Consider the following 21,728-nt stretch of genomic DNA (forward strand, 5'->3'; position numbering starts at 1 on the left):
CCAGCTTAACTGAGGCAGGCATCATAGTTTGTACTTGTTTTGTTCCTGTAACTGAACTTTAGCTTCACGGAACAAGTAAAAAATGAAATAAAATATCGAAGGATTACATATATTTTCAATACTTCCAACAAAGCATAATGAAAGAAACTTAATGAGATTTGTTCTTTACAACTTCAGAATTTCCAAGCACTTGAAATCACCTTGAACTTAGATGATCTTAGCTCATTAAATGTCTGTTCCCTTTCACTTCTGTAATGCTAAATTGAGATGATTTTGCATGATTATATCTGCCAGTAGATTTCTTGTTTATCCTATCTCTATAAAGAACTTGTTACAAGCTGAACGTTTGGTCAAAATGGGTCATGCATAGGAATAACACAATAACCACTATACATTCCTTGGAAATACATCAGGACTTCTAATGTCTTACAAAATCAAGAATTCCTGTGAAAAATGAAAAAACAAATTAAATGGAAGAATGCACAAAAATTTTCTGCCAGAAATATTTCCTGTTTCTAAGCAGAAATGCCAGCTGAAACCTAGCTTGGCATGTTAGTCCCATCATCAACAACATACCAATCCTTGCACCTATAGAGTGTTCCTCATTTGAAGCTAGATAAGTTCAAGCTACCAAAACATAAAATCATTTTTTATGTTTCAGTTAACAGGTGTTACCATGTTCGGTTTCATGATTCTAAATTCTCCTAATGATGAACCACCGTTGATGGTTCGAAACGTCGAGCAACAATAATCTAATGCAATGAATCCGGAAGATGATCTACACACAGGTGTTACCATGTTCGGTTTCATGATTCTAAATGCAAAGTGACAAGTGAAACACTTCCCACCAGAATTGTATAATTTATGACTGCTGCCTGAAGTTTTTCCTGTACATAAACGACATGCATTTATGCTTGTAAGATAGATCAAGGTTTCCTGAATAAAGGTCGACAACTTGAAAAGATTTAATGCTCATGTGAGGTTTGAAAACCAGATGAACCTTCAATTGTATAAGCACAGGCAAAGATTTCTGCGAATATCTAGATGGTTTGAAGTTCAAACCTTCAACTGGTTTACTCTTTTAGAGAAGGCAAGTATCTCCATTTAGGCAGATTCCTTCCTTGTTTTATATGAACAAGGTTGTTTGCATGGACTTGAAGGGGACATCAATCCCCATTTTCTTTTGTCTGTTTCTGATGTTAACTGAGCAGTTTCTGTAGAGAAAGTTGAACATAAACCCTCGCCAGTGTTCTGCTCATGCCTGGCTATACTTGTGTCCTCAACGTCCATGTTTGATTTGGAAACAACATCATCATTAACAACCTCAAAATGTAAGTCTTCAGATGGGCCCAATGTATTTCTTTCCTGGGATGAAGGATCAGACCATTGCTTAAGTCCACATGCTAGAGACCTAGTAACACATAGCCAACTTCTTGGCATTTCAATGTCATCACCTCCTTTAATGGGAATGTGCCACGAGCCTCTTTCAGACTCCTACATTACAATTTATAATGACATATTAGGATCGCCTTTGCAGCCAACATAAATGAAGCTATTGACAGTAAAGATGGGAATTATTTGCAGAAATGAAGTTACAACCTTTCGAAGTGCAAATACCAAGAGAAGATTACATACTTGAATAACAATCGAATATGGAGGTGGCATGTGAAACTGTGGACCAGATTTATTGAAAGTAAAGCGGACCTGCCATTCAAAACAATCAAACAAACAAGACTCATTAAGTCACTATTTGAAACAAAGACAATAAATAAATAATATATATATATATATCATACCCCCTACAAGCAGTTGGATGACCTTATACATGCATGATTTAACCAAAATTTGGAAAATTAATTCTATATTTTGTTGAGAAATGTAGCTCAAGCAGCAACTTCTTGCATGGGTTTCAGTGTGAATGTGCAGAAAGTGGTTCAAAACATTTCATTGGTGACCACCTTGGAAATCACCAATTCCTTGTCGTAATTTCGCTTGAAAAATAAAAAATAAAGTGAAAGTCTGATGTTTTGAAGATCACTTACTCTTAGGAATCTAAATGAAATGTTCTATTAGTTCTATAACATTAGTGATTTAGATTAGGATTTAATCTTAGCCGTACAACTCAGGATTGAAATAGGTGGCACCTAGGACTGAGGAGTTTAGTTATTTCTCTCAAAGCATAAATAGGACAAGAGAAGAAGAGGTCAATTTCATACGAGAAGAGAGCAAAAGCACCAGAAGGAAGAAGGTTCCACCAGGGAAAAAAAGAGAAGACTGCTAAAGAGACCAACAAGATACAAGCAAACTGTACAAGCCATACCTCTGTTGTAGCCATTTTTTCTTCATGTACCTGCCGTACCTTTTCAGATCTGTATATACAGAGACTTCTGCAGTCACTTAAGTATGTTTTGTTGAAATGTGTAACTAGGTTTATGAATTTTCAGATCTGTATATACAGAGACTTCTGCAGTCACTTAAGTATGTTTTGTTGAAATGTGTAACTAGGTTCAGTCTTCATAAGATATGAAATGTACTATTGATTCTTGTATATTGTAAAATGAAAGAAAATTATTATTATTATTTTTGTAGCATGGGTTTCATGCTCAAGGTCATTTTATTTAGAGGTCAAGCACCCATTGAGTGCTTCTAGGGTTTGTCCTAGGGTCAAGAAGTCAATAGAGTCATTGTCATATGAAGAAGACCCCATTGGGCACATTGTAACATGTCAAAAGAATTATTTTTGTATTTAAAAGTGTCAAAATACCCTCCAAGACCAAGTCGGCCTGGCAGCTAAGAAGTCGGCCTCATTAGGGCATGTCGTCCTCCTTGGAAGCCTATATATAGGAGGATACTCGACCTCCTATGGACACTCACTCACTTCTCATCATCTAAGTAGAAGAAGGCTAGCGAAGAAGGAAGAAGGACGAAGGACGAAGGCTTGGGTTATTTCTCTCTCTATCTCACACATGAGAAGAAGGAAGGCTAGGGTTTTGATGCTGCAAGATCGAAGTTGAGGAAATTGCAGAAAGAAGGATGAAGAAAGAACTCTTAGGTCACCTACAAGCCCTAGAAGGAGAAGCAACCCAAGTGAAGGTCCAAGGAAGCTTTGGAAGCCCTAGAATTTCTCACACGAGTGGAAGCAGGAGCTATTGCAGGGGCCAAAAATTTCAAACCTGCAATAGAGGCCGAAATTCTGTAGTTTGGGCTCAAAGTTGTGCAGTTGGAAGAGATTTGACTGGGATTGACTTGGATAGAAGGAGCACAGCATCAAGAAAGTCTAGCTTGGTCTTGGAAGGATATTGGTCTTGGTCTAAAAGTCTTGGAATTCGTTATTTGAAGAATGATGAATCTATAAGAAGAGAAGAGATTTGTGGGTTTCCCTCTCAAGTGGAAAGGCTTTGGCCCTTGCTTGCTGCCTACAACATGTGTTCTTGAAGGACTTCTATAAATTAATTACTCCAAAAGACTTGGAATATGAAATTATCCATTGAAGATATAAATATTATATTAAATATGTGAATAAGAATATGAATGATGATTTACAATGAAAACGAGAGGCTTGCTTATATACCAAGCAAGTGTCTCTTCATGAAGAGTCATGTCCTATTAAACATGCCTCTTCAACCTAATTACTAGCTTAACTAACTATTATTTATGATTATTATCTTTTACATTATATTTATATTATTTATATATTTTATTCATTACATTGCCTTCTTCCTCAAAAAGCTTTGTCCTCAAAGCTTGTTGATGAAAAGGCTTGATCTCTTTTTCTGCTTCGAAAGTCTTTATGTCTTGGAGTAGTCATCCTCGACGATACAAGTTGATAAGATCTTAGTGACAAACAAAATTGTCGCACTGAGAAGGGATCAGACCATCCCAGATTAATCTTCTATATAGCATTTTGATCACTAAAATTTTGTAACGACTTGTCAGCATAAGACGGAATTGATGTTACGTCATTATTCTCTGAAACATTAATTTGTTGTCTACAATTTGAATGGTCTTGATACACAGCTTGGTTGATTTGTCTATTCTCATGATTCGGATGTCGATATAAAGTTTTTAGATTTTCTTCTGGCGAAGATGTTGTCGAATTGGTTATGGAACATTCACTTGGGATGTCCATTGTCTGAACTGCAACATCTACGTGTGTCTTTTCTTCAACCAACTTGTCTTTTTGAGTTGTTATATTCACTGGATCAGTGTTTGTTCCCTTATTTTCAACTTGAACTGTTGTGACTGGGGATTTCGATACTTCTTCTTGAGTGACTTGTTCCAACTTATCTTTTAATGCTTTCTTATCCTCCTTAAGTTTCTTAGTTTGATTGAGTAGACTTTGATTATGGTTTCTCAGACGTAAAAGTTCTTTGGTTTTTGATTCATCAACCTTATTTTCAGTGTTTTGAATTTTAAGTTTTTCATCTTTTAGATCTCTGATTTGTTCTAATAATTTTTTATTAAGGTTCTTTAAACGCAAAGTTTCATCTTCTTGTTCTGATAAGTGCTTCTTGAGTTCTTTCTTTGTGACCTTAGTCTTCTTCACTTGCGCCAGTAATTTTTCGATGTGGTCCTTGAGACGAGAAATTTCTTCGTCCTTTTCCATTATTTCTTTGTAATGCATATCCACAAGATTTTTATGTTCATGTTCTAACGCTTTCTTGTTTTGTTGACTTTTGCCTATTTTACCATTCTCTTGATCTTTTAACTGCACTTGCTCGGTACATTGGATTACATCATTTTGTGGGGGTGATGATGGGCTTTCGACTTGAAATGTGGATTTTGTTTTCTTCGTTTCCTTATATCTTGCCATTAATTTACTCATTTTTCTTGCTATTAATTGTTTATCTGCATCACTAAAAATTTCGACTAAGGTAAAACTTTTGTAACATTTTGTGCAAACCACATTTTGATTTCTGAATGATTCCTGACAATTAGGGTATCCTTTTGAACAAAAAGGACATAGTGCAAAGAAACCATTGTTCTTTGTGGACGACATCTCTCTTTTTTTATATATAATTTTTTTAACTCTCTTTCTATTTTTTATATATTGCTTCTTTTCCCTTTTTTTTTTTTAATTAACCCTGACTCTATGAATTTCTTCTTAAACTCTTTTTTCTTTTTTCTTTTTACCTTTGTATTTTGGTGTGTATATATATATAAAACTTTATAAGCCTTTTCCTAAAATCACCTTTTGAATATATATACACCTTTTATCTTTTTGTATTTTTTTTATATATCTCCTTTTTTCTTTTCTTTTTAAATACCTTCGAAATTCAAAATTTATTTTTTTATGCTCCCTTATTTACTTATATATATATAGACTTTATAAAATTCCTTAATATATATTTCTCCTTTAATTTTTCGATTTGAATTTTGAACTTTCCCCTTTCTATTTGGTTACTTCTTTGTAATATATATTTTTTAACTTTATGGTTTCCCTTTTTATTGAAGCATAGGCCTTAAACCCTTTTTTTTCAAATTTGTTTATATAGTTCACCTTTACTTAAATTTAACACATAAATTATTATTTTATTTTGTTGTAATCGTCGTGTCCTCTTCTTCAATTATGACCCTTGAATTATAACTCTTATCTTAGTCAGCATAGTTGTATCGACCAACGATGTTAGATGACAATGTCAAGCTGGTTAACCTGCGATAATGTAACCCCCTGCAATGGACTTGTTCAAGTCGATTTCGAAGGCCCGCATGTTACAGGGTTATACGAGTTATGATGGCGGCAATGGCAGACGGTACAAAAGGAAATTTTTTTTTTAATTGCACGGTGATGTCTGTGGTGGATTTGAAAACAGTAATTCTACTAACGCTATAACGGCATTGATCTGTCAGCAATGTTGTAGGATTGCAGGAATGCGTTGGTCAGGGAAGGCGAGTTTAATGATAATGAATTGTACAAGGATAAAAATTAATGGTTGTGAAACAATCAGAACTCGTATTCACTTATGGGAAGCGGCGGTGGACACAGCAGAACAAGGACCAGATTGACTATGTGTGGGCGCACAACAATAATGCTAACCGGGTCAGACTGTCGAAACAGGAATGGGATGTTGGAACAGAGGGAAGGGTATGCAATAGAACGTGACGGCTGGACAACAGGGACAGACAGCTCGAGGGACAACGAGTAGCGACAACGTTGTTGAGGGGCAGTTGGCCTCACTGTTTACGTTTTGTGGCTCCAGCGGTGTGTTGAACAACGACTAGAGGATGACGATGGTAGTGCAGTCCACAGATCCACTGATATGTATATTTAATTTATAATTTTATTTTATTTTATCTCTCTTTTTGTTGTTACTTCTTTTAACTTTGTATGGAATTTTTTTTTTTTTTTTTTTTTTTTTTATAAATGGTCAAAGACCTGAAAAATGGAGAATCTCCCAATGTGTAGCGAAACACTTCAATTATGACAGCAACAAGGTTGATGACAAGTTGATAGCCAAAGGCCTGGTGAGCAGCCAACGTGGCTCTGATACCACATGAAGCGAACAAAGTTCCTTCTATAAATTAATTACTCCAAAAGACTTGGAATATGAAATTATCCATTGAAGATATAAATATTATATTAAATATGTGAATAAGAATATGAATGATGATTTACAATGAGAACGAGAGGCTTGCTTATATACCAAGCAAGTGTCTCTTCATGAAGAGTCATGTCCTATTAAACATGCCTCTTCAACCTAATTACTAGCTTAACTAACTATTATTTATGATTATTATATTTTACATTATATTTATATTATTTATATATTTTATTTGTTACAGTTCTTGTGTATTGTTGATCTTCTTGTTTTGGTAGTTGTTTGATGATAAGAGAAACATAATAAAATAAGAGAAGTTAATTTTTAAGTGTTAAAATTGGCAACTAGGGCCAAACTCCACATGGGTCATCTTATTTATGATAGCTGATATTTTTCTTGGATTCCTCTCTCCTAGAGGTATAGGATTGATCTAAAGATCACCCGATTCTGACATGTAGAAATGAAGATATAAATTTATTTATATTATGGACAAATTGTCAAGGTCAGCCAGCAAACTCATGTAGGCTCAGAAGCCCAACAGTCACGTCTATTCATCCTCAACATCGGCCTATAAATTCATGATGTCTCATCCTCATTTGGACACACTCATCTTCACACATCTCTCTCTCTCCTCATCTGATTGGGTACGGATTTTTGGGCAGCTTATCTATCCACACATGTGAAGGAAAGGACAGCTAAATTTCTGTTTTGGACGTTGACCAGCATTTCCAGAAGGTTGTTTTAACTTGTGGGCTGCGTTGACCAAGCATTGACCTGTTTTGCTGTGATTTTGGATGGAGGAATTTTGTTCTAGCAGGCCACATTTCTGGGCACAAAAATCAAGGCAATCCATTGACTGTTTGACCAGCATTCACTGTGGTTAAGGCTGACCGCAGGTTGACTGTTTGACCAGACTTTGACTGGGCTGAATTTGACTGTTTTGAGGGTTGTTTCATCTTGCTATTTGAGGGCCGAAGTTGACCAAAGTTGACCAAATATTTGAGGATCAAATATGCCCTGTTGACCAGCGTTGACCTTTTTTAGTTAGGGCTCTTTTGCTGCTGTTATAAATTATCAGAATTTGTAAATTGTACTCTCTCTCTGCTGAACTATTGAAGACTATAAGAAGAATTGATCAAGGGTTTCCCCACATTGGGGTTTGTCCCTGGCTGGTGCCAGTGGCCACATCTTGTATCCTCTTGTCTTGGCTTATCTTCTACTGTTTATGTTTATGTTTATGCTCTATCTGCATTTTACTATCATGTTGATGTGATTGCTAAACTGGATATTGACATTGGGCTAATAAAGAAATCGAAGTAAAATTGCTCTAAAGCATAGAACATGCCATTCAGGTATGTTCAGGTGGTTCATTACTCATGTAGCAAAGATCCTTTGAAGAGAGGCTTGACACTTATCCAGCACCTTTCAAAGGACGTTTTGCTCATTGTTGAGAGCAGACATGACCTTGTAGCCCCATCATTTCCCACATGTGATGGACATTGGGCTTTGATGAGACTCCACATAGTTGTAGGCCCCTTACTAGACCTCCAAATGCTGAAACATTGCACTGGGAAGCCAACGTGTTGGCTTGTTTGATGATGTGCCCGGATGGACCCAAGAAGCCCCCAAGTTGGCCTTGACCCTGTTTTATGGATGTGCCTTGTTTCAAAGCCCAGATGAGGTTGGTGATCACTAAGATGACTGGGAGGCCTAGCACATTATGCCTAGTTGTCAATGCTTGCCTCAAAGCATGCCACATCACCCTCCATGTGCCCTAGAACGGTGACATGAGCCTTCTTGGAGATGACATCATGGTGGAGGATTTATTTTGAAATATACCCATGCATTAATGACCTCTAGAGTGAAGAGCATTCCTAAGCCACTTTTCACCTGTTTGATGGAGATTGTCCATCTTGAGAGCATGACATTATCATGGAAAGCACTTATTCCCACATGTGTGTGTAATTTTGATGTATTTATCAATGTGGAAAAAGTCGAAGTCGGGATTAAATTGGCAAGGGTCCAAAAGTTGAAAAACTCGTTAAAGTCGGGATTTTTTTGAAAAAATCGGCAAAATTAGAAAAACACAAAAATATTCATTTATTTTTATTTTTTTTAACATCTAGAGAATCCACAGTCCATTAGTGTTTGTAGTCTACAACATCAGATCTGCAATCTAACCAATGAGAAATAAGCAAGAACAAACATATAGCTTACTTGTTGAAGTAGCCCATCTAGATCAACCCTTTCTGCATTTTTTGTACTTGACACCTGGCAGGTCCTTTGCCTCATTTTCCATCAATTGCTCATTGAGTATTTGCTGCTCCAAAATACACAATATACTCACCCCTAACCAGATCTACTTCTCAAGTGGATTTGACCACCAAATCATTGTACAATCAGCATCAAAGTATATCATCAACTCACAATGGTTTGGCCCTTCCGAGACACTGAATACTAGTTGTCCAAAACCCTTATTGTTCAGCCTCCTCATAGCAAATTTACCTCGTCAAATTCATTGTATAACAACTCTAACAGTAGTGGCAACTCATAGTAATTTTTCTTATCAAATCACTATATGATAGCCCTTAAACACCACTGTCATATCCCACATTCAGCAGAGATGGCAAACCTTTTCAGTCAACTCCCGATAAAATCGGGCATATAAGAAATAAATCGTGATTTTTTCATTTCTGAAAAAGTCTGCAAAAAATCGGAGGATTAAATCATTTTGTTGAAAAAATCGCAATTTTAGGATTTAATCCTGATTTTTTGCAAACTTTTTCTTATCAAGCTATCTTAAGGTCAGCTACTTATCTTTAGGCCTAGTTGAACACTCAAGCAAAATTTTACGGCTTTGACTTGTAAATTTATGAAAGTGACTTGGTTACCCTCATATATATAAAGGGGAGTCACTTTCATTTGTGTCAACACACATCCACAACACCTCTCTCTCTCTCTCTCAAGAAGTGTACAGTAGCTCTCTTGTTCTTTTCTCTTGGACACAATGTGATCTTGGTGGAGCGAATTGTCTTGGGAGGGATGTTTTTGCATGTGGAGATTATCTTGGATTGATGAAGTGGTTTCCAATTGAATGGTGTAAGTTTATTGCTGAGTTTCTTCCATTTTGCACGGAAATTTCAGAAATTAGGGTTTCTTTGTGCTATATTAAAAAGTGTCAGGCCAGGAGGTAACTCCTCCAATGAGATTATATTATTCATTTAGGTTGTTCATAGTTATATACATGAGGGAGTGACTGTTGAGTTTCATCTCCCGATGACTCTCCATGTTCTCTTATTATTTATTTACACTAATTACAGTTGTTCGCCCAATCCCCATGATTAGGTGTCAACATTCCCCCCCTTAATCTAAAGGGATGTTGGCAAGTCCAAGCATCATTCGGAATCTTTCAAGCTTTTCTCTTCCAAGAGCTTTGGTGAAGATGTCTGCAATTCGCTCATTAGTGGAACAATGGCGAAGATGGATTGTTTTGCCCTCAACATGATGTTGAATCAGATGATATTTTGTATTGATGTGCTTCGTTCGATCATAGAACTTTGGGTTCTTGGCCAACTTTATTGCCGAGGTATTGTCAATCATGAGTGGAGTCGAATGTACTTGTTTTACCTCCAAATCTTCCAGAACTTTTGTGAGCCGCACAATTTCTTTGGGTTCTTGGCCAACTTTATTGCCGAGGTATTGTCAATCATGAGTGGAGTCGAATGTACTTGTTTTACCTCCAAATCTTCTAGAATTTTTGTGAGCTGCATAATTTCTTTTGTTGCCTCAGCTGCTGCCACATATTCTGCCTCAGTTGTGGAATCTGTTGGAACTGATTGTTTGCATGATCTCCAGGAGACAGCTCCTGATCCAAGACTCATAGCATAACCAGAAGTAGATACCCCAGTTTCTTTGTCTCCATCGAAGTCTGAATCAGAGTATCCAATCAAGCTGAAGTCGCCCACCTGTGTATACTTGAGTCCAAAGTCTTGAGTTCCCTTCAAGTACTTTAGAACTCTTTTTGCAGCAAACCAATGTCCCTCACAAGGCTTTTTCATAAACCTGGAGAGGATTCCAACAACAAACGAAATGTCTGGTCTGATAATAGTCAAGTAGTTGAGACTTCCTACAAGCTGTCTATACTTTGTTGCATCCTCAAATTCTTTTCTTTCAATGGATGTGAGCTTTAAGTTTTGTTCCATTGGAGTAGTCAGAGGATTGCATTCAGCCATGCCAAACCTGTTCAACAGATCTCCAATGTACTTCTTTTGAGAAAGGAATATGGACTTCGGATGTTGAGTTACTTCAATACCAAGATAGTAATGAACATAGCCCAAATCAGTCATTTCAAAACCTTTCCTCAATTCCTTCTTTATGGATGCAATGTAGCTCTCATTGTTCCTTGTCATCAAAAGATCATCTACATATACCACAAGATATACAATTGTTTTGCCAACTTTCTTGACAAGCAAAGTTGCATCATCAAGATCATAATGTTTGAAATTGAGTTTCAGAAGATGCTCAGTTAGTTTTTCATACCAGGCTCGTTGTGCTTGTTTGAGGCCATATAAGGATTTCACAAGTTTGCATACTTTATGTTCATGTCCTTTCACAGCAAATCCTTCAGGTTGGGACATAAAAACATTCTCTTTTAGATCTTCATTCAAGAAAGCAATTTTTACATCCATTTGATGGACTTCCCAACCATTCTGAGCTGCTAGGGCAAAGAGTGTCCGGATTGTAGCCCATTTTGTTGTGGGGGCAAAAGTCTCCTCGTAATCGACCCCTTCCTTCTGTGCAAAACCTTTTGCCACAAGCCTGGCTTTGTGCTTGTCAAGTGAGCCATCAGCTTTATACTTATTCTTGTAGACCCACTTGCAGCCAATTGGTTTGGTTCCCAATGGAGGATCAACCAGCTTCCAAGTGCCATTCATTATCAAGGCATCATATTCCTTTAGCATCGCTTCTTTCCATTCATCATGAGAAGCGACTTCTTTGAAGGAAATTGGTTCAAAATCTGTAGACAAATTCAATTCACAATCATAAGAAATATCCATATCAACAGGTGAATCAGAGTCATCTACATCACCTCCATTTTGTGAGGTTGAATTTCTAGTTCCTGTCTTTCCAACCTTATCAAGATGAACACTTTCAAGTGTCTTTGTCAGCGACTTTGGGGGACCTTTCTGAGATGGTCCAAGCTACTCAGTTGATTGAGTTGGGACTGAATCAAGATTGAGTCTCCCAATTCTGTCAATCACATCACTCAAAGTATCATCCGTTGTTGGAGTTTCATGCAGGGGAGAGAGTGCTTCAAAAGAAGATTCCACAGGTTGATCTAGTATAGGAATCCCCCCTTCAAGATGTGGAATCTGATTATCAAATTCTTGAAATGATTTTGCATTTGCGAATCTATCCAAGTGATCAAGTTGCCACTCAACAACATTGTCAGCTTTGGATGATTCAAGAAAGATTACATCTCTAGATACAACAAACTTTTTATTGACTTCATCATAGAGACAGTATGCTTTGGAGGTGTTTGAATACCCCAGGAAGATACACTTACGACTCCTTGCACCAAGTTTGTTTCTATGTACCTTTGGTATCAAGGCATAACATGTGGAACCAAAGACCCTGAGATGCTTTACCGAAGGAATGTGCCCATACCACATTTCATAAGGAGTCTTGTTTCTAATAGCATTAGATGGACATCTATTCTTTACATATACAACACATAGAACTACATCAGCCCAAAACATCAATTTTACATTCTTGAAAAACATCATGGAGCGCACCATATTTAAGATTGTCCTATTCATTCTTTCAGCTACTCCGTTCTGTTGGGGATTATAAGGCACAGTTGTTTGATGTTTGATCCCATGTTGGCGAAGATAGTTTTCAAATTCATTTGAAGTGTATTATTTTCCATTATCAGTGCGAATAGAGCCAATATGAGATTGTGCATCATTTTCAATCCATGTATGAAAGTTCTTGAATGTTTGAAAAGCATCAGATTTGTTCTTCAATAAATAAACCCAACACATTCTGGTGTAGTCATCAATAAATGTCATCATATATTTATTTCCATTTGCAGAGGAAAGAAGTATTGGACCACATAAATCTGAATGAATGAGTTCAAGTTTTCTATGTGCTCTGGAATGTGAATCAAGAAAACATTGTTTGCTATGCTTTCCTAGAATGCAAGCATCACATTGCTTAAGTTTCCTAGGAATTGTAGGCAAACCAGTAACACCATTTTCCTTCAACAAGCGGAAGTTGTCATAGTTCAAGTGTCCAAATCTAACATGCCATAATAATCTTGATGGAAATGTACCTTCTTCATAATGAGAATTGTATGAGAAATTTTGTGCACGAACCTTGCAGCTTGAGAAGCCTTTCTTCTTCTATCCCCGTCATGACAAGTGAGTGATATCATGCTTTTCTCACCTCAACCTTGCCATCAAACATATGAATGGAGTGTCCTTGCTGGAGAATGTGGACCAAGGACAGCAAGTTTCTCCTCCGCTGTGGGAGATATAAAACATGATGCAGAAGAAGGTCTGGAAGACCAGGCAATTTAAGCCTGATTGTGCCAAGCCCTGATGGCTTGAGTTTTGATTTGTCTGCAAAGTATACTACTGCATAAACATTGTCAGTAAATTCTTCAAAAAATTCTCTTCTAAAGGTCATGTGGCAAGTTGCTCCTGAATCAAGCAACCAATCATTTTTCCCAGAAGCAAGTGAAGCATTGAATAAGTCTTCATTTATTCCAATATTACAGTGTGCCACAACATAGTGAGCGGATTCAGGTGCTTTACCTTTCTCTTTGTCATTAGTTTTACCTTTGGGTTGGTTTCTTTCCTGCTCAATTCTGTCCCAAGGCAACTTGCATGTGGATGCATCATGTGATCCATCTCTTTTGCAAAGTATGCAATGCAAATCTGACTTTTCTCCTTGAGAGTATCTACCCCCTCTGCCTTTGAAATTGCGCCTTCCTCTTCCTCTTCGACCACCTCTTCCTCTGGAAGAATCTTGAGCAATATTCTTCTCTCTATGTGCAAGACACGCGGTCTCTTGAGAAGACTGAGGAGTTGTCTTCTTCCCAAAAGCTTTCTCTCTTTCAGCAAATTTTTTCACAAGGGAGTAATTTCTTTGAGGTTTCCATTTGCTTGCAATGACTCAAGATAATTTGAAAAAGTGGGATAAAGTGCCTTGACAAAAGCTATCAGAGGAATGTCGAGTTCAACATTAGTGACTTTGATATCATGAATAATATATTTTACTTCTGATGCAAGAGCAAGAGGATCATCACTTTGTAATTCAAGGCTGAACAATTTAATCATGAGTTGAACAACTTCAAGTGCGGAGTGTGAGTCATAGAGTTCTTTCAGTTTTTGTAAGTCTTCGAAAGCATTTGAAAATGGTGAAATATGGCGACTCACCTCTTCATTTGCTGACGCCGCAATCAAGGCATAAGCCTTGCTGTTCTTATTTTCCCAAATGGCGAATTCCTCGTCTGAGGTAGGTTGTTCTAGTTCTTTGTCTTCATCTCCAACATACACTCCTTTCCATAGCTCATTAAAAATGAGAGTGTGTTTGATTTTCCGTGACCATTCTGGATAGTTCTCCTTACCGGTGAGAACCACTCCCACAACAGATATCAATGAATGCATTTAAAAAAAAAAACTGTGCACTGTAAAAAAATATACTTCTGATGCCAATATATAAAATATTTTCACTTCTGGTGTTAATGAAAAAAAATTGCATTGTAATAGCAATATTCTGAAGAAAAAAATGCAATTTTGGTCAAGAATATAGTTCTAGTCAAAAATGCAGTATGGAGGGAGCAGCAATAGCGTGGAGAGGAGGGCCAGATGGAAACAACGCGTATTACACCGCAGAGAGCTGTTGGCGGAGGTTAGAGATAGCAGTTGCTACAAGAATGCTTCTATGGGCCAGGTAATGCACCAGCGCTGCTGGCGACCTCATAAAACAGTGCGCTGCGAAGTAAGGAGAAATGTAAGCGGAGTGGTATGGGCGCTGCAAGGGGAGGTACACCAAGTGTTACACTAGTTATCACACAGAGGACAGAGAACTGAAGAATATAGCAGACTACAGGACAAATTTCTGAAAAATGGCAGAAGGGAGTTTTAATGGCAGACTACCATGCCAAAAATGGAGCTGGCTCTGATACCATGTCAGGCCAGGAGGTAATTCCTCAAATGAGATTATATTATTCATTTAGGTTGTTCATAGTTATATACATGAAGGAGTGACTATTGAGTTTCATCTCCCGATGACTCTCCATTTTCTCTTATTATTTATTTACACTACTTGCAATGGTTCACCCAATCCCTATGATTAGGTGTCAACAAAAAGTGCAAAATCTTTTATGAAATCTTGTTTCTACATGTTATGCAAAATTAGACTTTCAAGAATCCATCAAAGGAACTTTTTATATGCATCCTTTGATCTTAAATCTTCACATAAAGAAAATCACTAGTGTTTCTATGAGAGGCTTCTTAATTCGGCACCCTCCTCATCCACGTTACGCTATCTTTGACCTCACCATTATTGACTCCATTGTCCAATTGAGAGAAAACACTGACCTAGATTGTGGTGATCACCTTAATTTCTTCTTGTTCTCCTTAATTTACACTAACTAGGATTAGGGTTGGCTTAAATCTCTATTTTATAGCAATTTATTGTCTATTTGTTATCGCCCTATTGAAAGGGATTACGGTTAATAAATACAAAAAAGAAAAATCTAGCATTAATTGCATGTTTTATCCCCAAAATTAGGGTTGACGTCTTGATAATTATTGTTGTCTTATGCATTTTCAGCGATAAAAACATCATTGTTTAGCTAACCCTTGCTTGCCTCTTGAACAGCCTTTACTCCTTTGTTGGTCATTTCCTTCATAAAATATTTCTCAGGCTGCGCTATGCCATTGTATGCACTAAATCTGCATATCATAAAAACCCTAACTTATAGCAGCCTTCTTTTAGATCATTAAGGTCTTAAGTGTTGAAGAATGTAACTAGTGTCAGTCTTCATAATTGTATTTGAGTCATGATGTAATATATTTGTCAAAAGAAAGAAAAAGGAAGTTTATTATTAAACTAATTGACTTATTAAAGCATGGGTTTCATGCTTGGGTCAATGTTTTATAGGTCAAAGTCTCCATTGAAGACTTATAGGGTTTGTCTTGAGTCATTAAAGTCATTGTCATTTTTATTAGACCCTTCTTCGGCTTTTGTTCCATGTAAAAAGATTTATTTTTGAGTCAAAATGGTCATTTGTCACCTCCACACCAAGTCGGCTCTGCCCTCATCAAGTCAGCCTGAGTTAGGGCAATTCGACCTCACAAGAAGCCTATATCTTGAGCAACTCGACTTCATTTGGATAGTATCATCTCAAGTTCGATCTCTAAGAAGCAGTTGCAAAAAAAGAGTGTGAAGTTGCAGAAAGAGCAATTATCAAGAAAGAGGAGTCAAACCCTAAGCATTGTTTTCTCAACATTAACTGCGCATGAACTCTTGGCAACTCTTATCTCATCCTTTCAAAGTTTGGTTGGTACCTTCCCTTTCAACTATTACACCTTGGATAACCCCTGGGCCCGTTATTGGCACTCAGACTCAGAACAGGCCGAGGGTCGACTCTGACTCAATATCGACTCGGCCTAGTTGATTTCAATGACTTGGTCTTTGTAAATACTAAAAAATACATTAAATATTTATTTTTATGAGAAAACATATTTTTAAAGATTTTCATTCATGTTTCCATACTCAAAGCATTAGAATAATAGAGAGAAGACAACATATGATCAAAGTATGCTCATTCATATATCTGTTATATCAAAATGGCACCCATTGCAATGTCCAATACATGTAATATATAGAGATCAGAACAAAAGCAAAGAACCAATGTTGCTCCGAAAACCAACTCCTCAATGGCAAATGTTGATCCAAAAAACAACTCCTCAATGTTGCTCCAAAGATCGCCCAAGAACCTCCTCAATGTTGCTCCAAAGATTGCCCAAGATCCTCCTCCATGTTGCTCCAAAGACCAACTCCAACTGCTCACAAACTCTTCACAAATGCTCACACAAATGCAATGAGATAGCTATAAGGAAATATGAGGGGTTTGGTTCACCTTTATAGGCATGGGAGACATGTAGAGGGGCTAGGAAATAGTTTAAATAGAAAAAAATGTGATTGTAAGTCCACCCAACTTGCCTTTTTTTCTCGTCACCGAGATCGGCCAGTTTAAGTCAGGCTCGGTTAGTCCCGCCAATCCGTCACCTCACTGGCCAAATCGGTGACCAACTCGGCCGGTTCAGTAACGAACTGGCCACTGAACTAGATAATTGACCTAGTGGGTCCGAGCATGGGTGTGGCTCGGTCAACCAGGTTGATTCGAGTCAAACCGACCTAGTTTTAGAACATAGCTTATTAGTTGAACATCTTGTTAGTTATCTTTTTAGAGAAACCTCCCTTGTGTGGATAATATCCACCACTAAACAGCTAGAGAGAAACCACTGAGGTGACAGTGGTCGTTGATCTCTTGTTTTCAAACTTTTCATAAGACCTTGGTTGCATAATGAGGCTTTGCACTAGGTCTGCTAGATTTTACGATATCATGCTCCATTTCCTTCCAAACGCCATTAGGTAATGTTCTTTAGTTAAATGACATTTTATTTGCTACTAGCCTAAAGAAGAATCTTCCTTTTCATTTATTGTATGATAGATCTATAGTGTAGAATTGCATTTGAAAGCCAAGAATGCAACATCGAAACTTGTAGTCTATCCAAAGAGAGAAGGTGGCCTTTAATAGTTACTTGTCGATCCTGTGGTACTTGTACATTCTAGTGAAAAGTTGGATCAGAGGAGAGCCTTCTAGCCTTGAGGACACACCCATAGAGTATGCATGGTAGAATGCCAAGTAGATGGGTTCAAAACCTATTGTGGAATTAGGGATTGATGATGGGATTGTTGGACTCTCATGGAGAGAGAGTTGGCATTGATGATACTCTTGCTTTAAAACTATCTAGAAAAGAGGAAGTTGATCCATTTCAAGTTGTTGTTTTAGTTGGCAGAGGTTTTGAGATGCATGAGAGGGACTCTCATGATTATAAGTTGATGACAACCTTGCATATGTTGTTACTTGTACGAAATGCTTGCTATTTCAAGATGGATGGGATTTGTGCAGTTGTCTTTGTGATTTTGATAAGATGTGACCCACTTGTCTTGGTCTTGTATAAAGATATGATCATCTTTTCAAGATGTCATGAACAATTCATGATGTAGTGTCTATAGATTTTGGCAGGTAACAATGACTTGAGGGATGATGGAGTTTGATAGGTTTTTTATGGTCCAAAGTTATGTTCCATGAGATGTGGGGTACATCTTGTGTGGTTAACAAGTAATTAATCCATGATGAACTTGCACGTTGGAGATGACTTACTAAATGGTTATCAAACCCCATATGGATGCTTGATTAACATCTGTCATTGAAGCATTGGAGATCTTCAAACGGTTTAGTGACATTCCACATGGTGGCCACATGGATGAGGTTGCATGCTAAAAACGTCCTGCATTGCACGAACATTGTTTGGTATTACAAAGGAGGGTGTTGACCACTAGACAGCATGTGGTTACTTGAACCACTTACATGGAGGCTTGTACTTGACTTATTCTAGCTTGGGTTGAGGGAGTGGACATGTCGATGCGTGGACTCAAAGATGGTACACTTGTCAGAAATACTAAGAGGGGTGAATCAATGTAAATAGCCCACAAGAATGGCACAACAATAAGCTCAATTATGTATGATGTACATACAACAATTTACTAGATAGATCTGAAAGGAAGTGTAAGGCTCCCTAGGGTTTTACCAGCAATGCTCAAATAAAGCAAATGCTCTCTGAAGATTGAGCTCTTGTACCAGGGATAATGGCCCAGTTACAATAAGTTGTACTCGTCACTCCAACTGCCATTGTTGTTGCTATAGTGCTAATGTCTGTTGCTAAATTTACTACAGATGTCCACTGCAACTACCACTATTGTTGCCACTCTTCCTGCACTACTCTACTGCCATCATCCACAATTGCCCATTGATGCTATGCATACTACTGTAACCACTACCACACCAACATCCATTGTTGTTACTGTTACCATCTTTGTTGCTACTACCACTCTTACTGCCTCCTACTCTTGCTACACTATTGTTCGCTCCTGATGTTGTTTTACTGCTAACACTTCACATGTCAACAAGGTCATATGTCATAGGATCACTATCCTTCATCACCATATCATTAGGATCAAAGTCACTACTCACTGTGATGCAACAAAATCACTTCAGGTCACAGTCAAATGAGTCAAATTCTATCATACAAGATGGCTGCCATTCATCAAGGAAGCTGCCAAATACTAGTCAAGAATTATTGTCATATCAAGGGTCATGTCACAATCTTCCTTGTCAAAAAATGATTATAATATTGTTGTAGTATGTTATATAAAATTAAAGTCTATAATTAGTAAGTAATTAGGAAAATGGCATGATGTAGTATGTTATATAAAATTAAAATCTATAATTAGTAAGTAAATAGGAAAAGGGCATGATAAAAGATCCTGCCCATTCACCAAGAGGCACCTAGGGTTTTATTTAAGCCAGGGCCTCCCACACTTGTAAACATCATTGAATAATTAAAAATATTTATTCGTATTTATGTCAATCAATGAATTGTGTGCTCCATTTGGTATCAGAGCTAACGGTCCTCGACCTACAACCACATTTTTTCCATTGTTCCCTGTTGTTCCGCTACTGACTTGTGCGCTCCAATTCCTCATTTGCCCTCGCCGCCATCTACAACACAGCCATGATCCAAAATTGATTTTGGATAGACTCCTAAGTCTAGTATTCCTCACTAAGGAAAATGAAAGTCCAAGGAAGTTCCTGGAAATAGCCCCATTGTAGAGATCGTCTCGTCCTGAATCTGCTACAACTCGAATGGGCAAAAATGGACTTAGGATGCAAAAGTTATTACAGAAATAAGATGCCTTTGTTCCTTAGAAAAAGAGGCAAAATCCTTTTAAAAATGGCCTAAAAGGCTTTATGAAGAAAATTGCATCGGAGGAGGTCAAAGGCGCATTTAAGTGAAAAGGGGAAGCACCCCCGATTGCCGATCCCCGACAAATCGGGTCGGAGGAAGGCACATGCACATATAACATAAAGGCGGGACCGGGCCGCCGATATTGCGGTCGTCAATATTGCGATCACCGATATCGGTGGATCGCAATCGGCAATACCACGAGGCAAAGACGGAACCCCGGGCCGAGCAATATCGCGATCGCCGATATTGGCATCGGCATAGACCATGCCATATGGACAGACCCCGGGGCTCATGCGATATGTCGATCGTCGATGATCGGATCAGCGAATCGGTATCGACGATGGCTGAACCCGACGGCAATATGAACCAGATTTAAAATATTTTGAGTTCCGTCAACAACAGTTTTCTATGTATTTTCGCGTATTTCGTTTATTAAACGAAACACGAAGGGAAGCACCGATACGATGAAAACTGGACCCGAAAGGGTTTGTGAATGAAAATATATATTGTTTCAAGTCCGATATGGCCATTTTGCAGGATTTTGCAATGTTTTAATGTATTTTAAAAATACAAATGGAAACCATGGAACAGGCATTTGCAACATGCGATAGCGATTTAAAACGCAGACCCAATGGAATATAAGGCGGAGTTCATAGTTTTTGAAGTCCAATAGACGCGTTTGGGCGGATTTTTACAAGCTTTCTGTGTATTGCCCTATGTAAGTCGAGAGCGACCATATTTGGGATCTCAAGGGCACCAATGGTCCATTCCGTTACGGAACAGGTGGCCACCATCCCTAAAGGCGTTTGGCAACGATTGCTAACGCTCATAGGGGGATTCGAGCAGACAGAGGCCGAGAGACAGAGAGCCCGAGAAGAGGAAAACGAACAGACAGCACCAGTTGGCTTAAAAGCCATGAATGTCAGAGACAGAAAGGTTGTTGTTGGAGTTGTTGTTGAAACCGAGTATAAGCAGAAAGCAAAGCCAAAGCAGGAAGCTAATGCGTAAAAGGCAACAGCAAAACAAGCAGTGCAGAAAGCAAAATCGGAAGCGAACGCAGCCAAGGGAGTCACTTGGAGTTCAAGTGGAAAGCCAGAGGGTTGTAAACTGACAAAGAGTCGAAGAAGCAAGAGCCAAGAGCTAGAGCCAAAAGCCAAAGCGAGAGCCGAGAGCCAGAAAGCCGAGAGCTTCAAGAGCCGAGGATAAAACGGTGTCTAAACCCAATGTTTTTGTGTAAAACAATGGAGCTGAGCCAAGAGCTTGTAAAAAGGACTTTGCCATAATCCCAGAGAGCCTAGTGGAGTTGACTAGAGCTCATGGAGATGTAGCCCAAGAGTTTGGGGTGAACTCCTACATAAATTGTTGTTCTGTGTGTTTGGTTTATCGCTGCATTGAAGAGGTTTCTGTTACACCAAAACCCGCAGGTGTTGGTAAACTTTCCAAACCAGTAACTAGGATCCTAGGGTGGAAATTACGGATTCCATAGAGGTGCGGTGATTCTTCCAACACCCCCCTCAAACACAACTCGGGGGAATCGAACCTGGGTCCAAGCTCTCATGATACACCAAAACCCGCAGGTGTTGGTAAACTTTCCAAACCAGTAACTAGGATCCCTAGGGTGGAAATTATGGATTCCATAGAGGTGCGGTGATTCTTCCAACATGCATTAGTTATTATTGTATGTATTTACATATCAGCATACACAGCAGATTTTAAAGCACATAAACAGTCAACAAAAAAACATAAGCATACACCTACAATTTCAAGCATATTGTTAATTCTGCATTGGTTAATCAATAAGACTTGGGAATATTTAAAGCTTTGGAAGTGGGAGAGGTTCTTGTAAGTTAGACAAGAAGCATAAGTGCCCCATTTTCAAATCAGGTGGTATCAAAACCTAAGTTTGATTAAACCCACCTTCAAAGGAGGTTATATCAAAATGTTTGATTGACAGAGCAAAGATTGCTTGTCTGAAAGGTGTTTGGGCAGTCAAGGATTGATTGTCTTATTGATGTATGCTTGTTGTAGACTGACTATTTTCTAAGTTTGCAGAGGTGAAGGGAAAGCTATTGATAGC

The 21,728-nt window shown here is 38.1% G+C and overlaps 1 protein-coding gene across 4 annotated transcripts in view; it reads right to left on the reverse strand.

Annotated features, from left to right (window-relative positions):
* Nucleotides 1–373: 373 nt before the first annotated feature.
* The window catches only part of LOC149152984 (proteinaceous RNase P 1, chloroplastic/mitochondrial-like), a 170,508-nt gene continuing 149,153 nt past the window's right edge, over nucleotides 374–21,728 (reverse strand). For 2 of the 4 annotated variants that reach the window (XM_089438463.1, XM_089438466.1), the window contains 2 exons: nucleotides 1,636–1,704; nucleotides 1,062–1,494 (listed from right to left, as the gene is read on the reverse strand). In XM_089438463.1, the coding sequence (XP_089294589.1) occupies nucleotides 1,105–1,494; nucleotides 1,636–1,704 (459 nt within the window). In that variant the 3' untranslated portion in view covers nucleotides 1,062–1,104. Of the gene's footprint in view, nucleotides 888–1,061; nucleotides 1,495–1,635; nucleotides 1,705–21,728 lie in introns of those variants that run through there. The other 2 variants (XM_089438464.1, XM_089438465.1) reach the window with 2 other exon arrangements.

This window comes from Pinus tabuliformis, chromosome 9 (genome assembly GCF_031772625.1).
Source record: "Pinus tabuliformis cultivar Carrire ecotype Pingquan chromosome 9, CPIR1, whole genome shotgun sequence".
NCBI classification, from domain to species: domain Eukaryota; kingdom Viridiplantae; phylum Streptophyta; class Pinopsida; order Pinales; family Pinaceae; genus Pinus; species Pinus tabuliformis.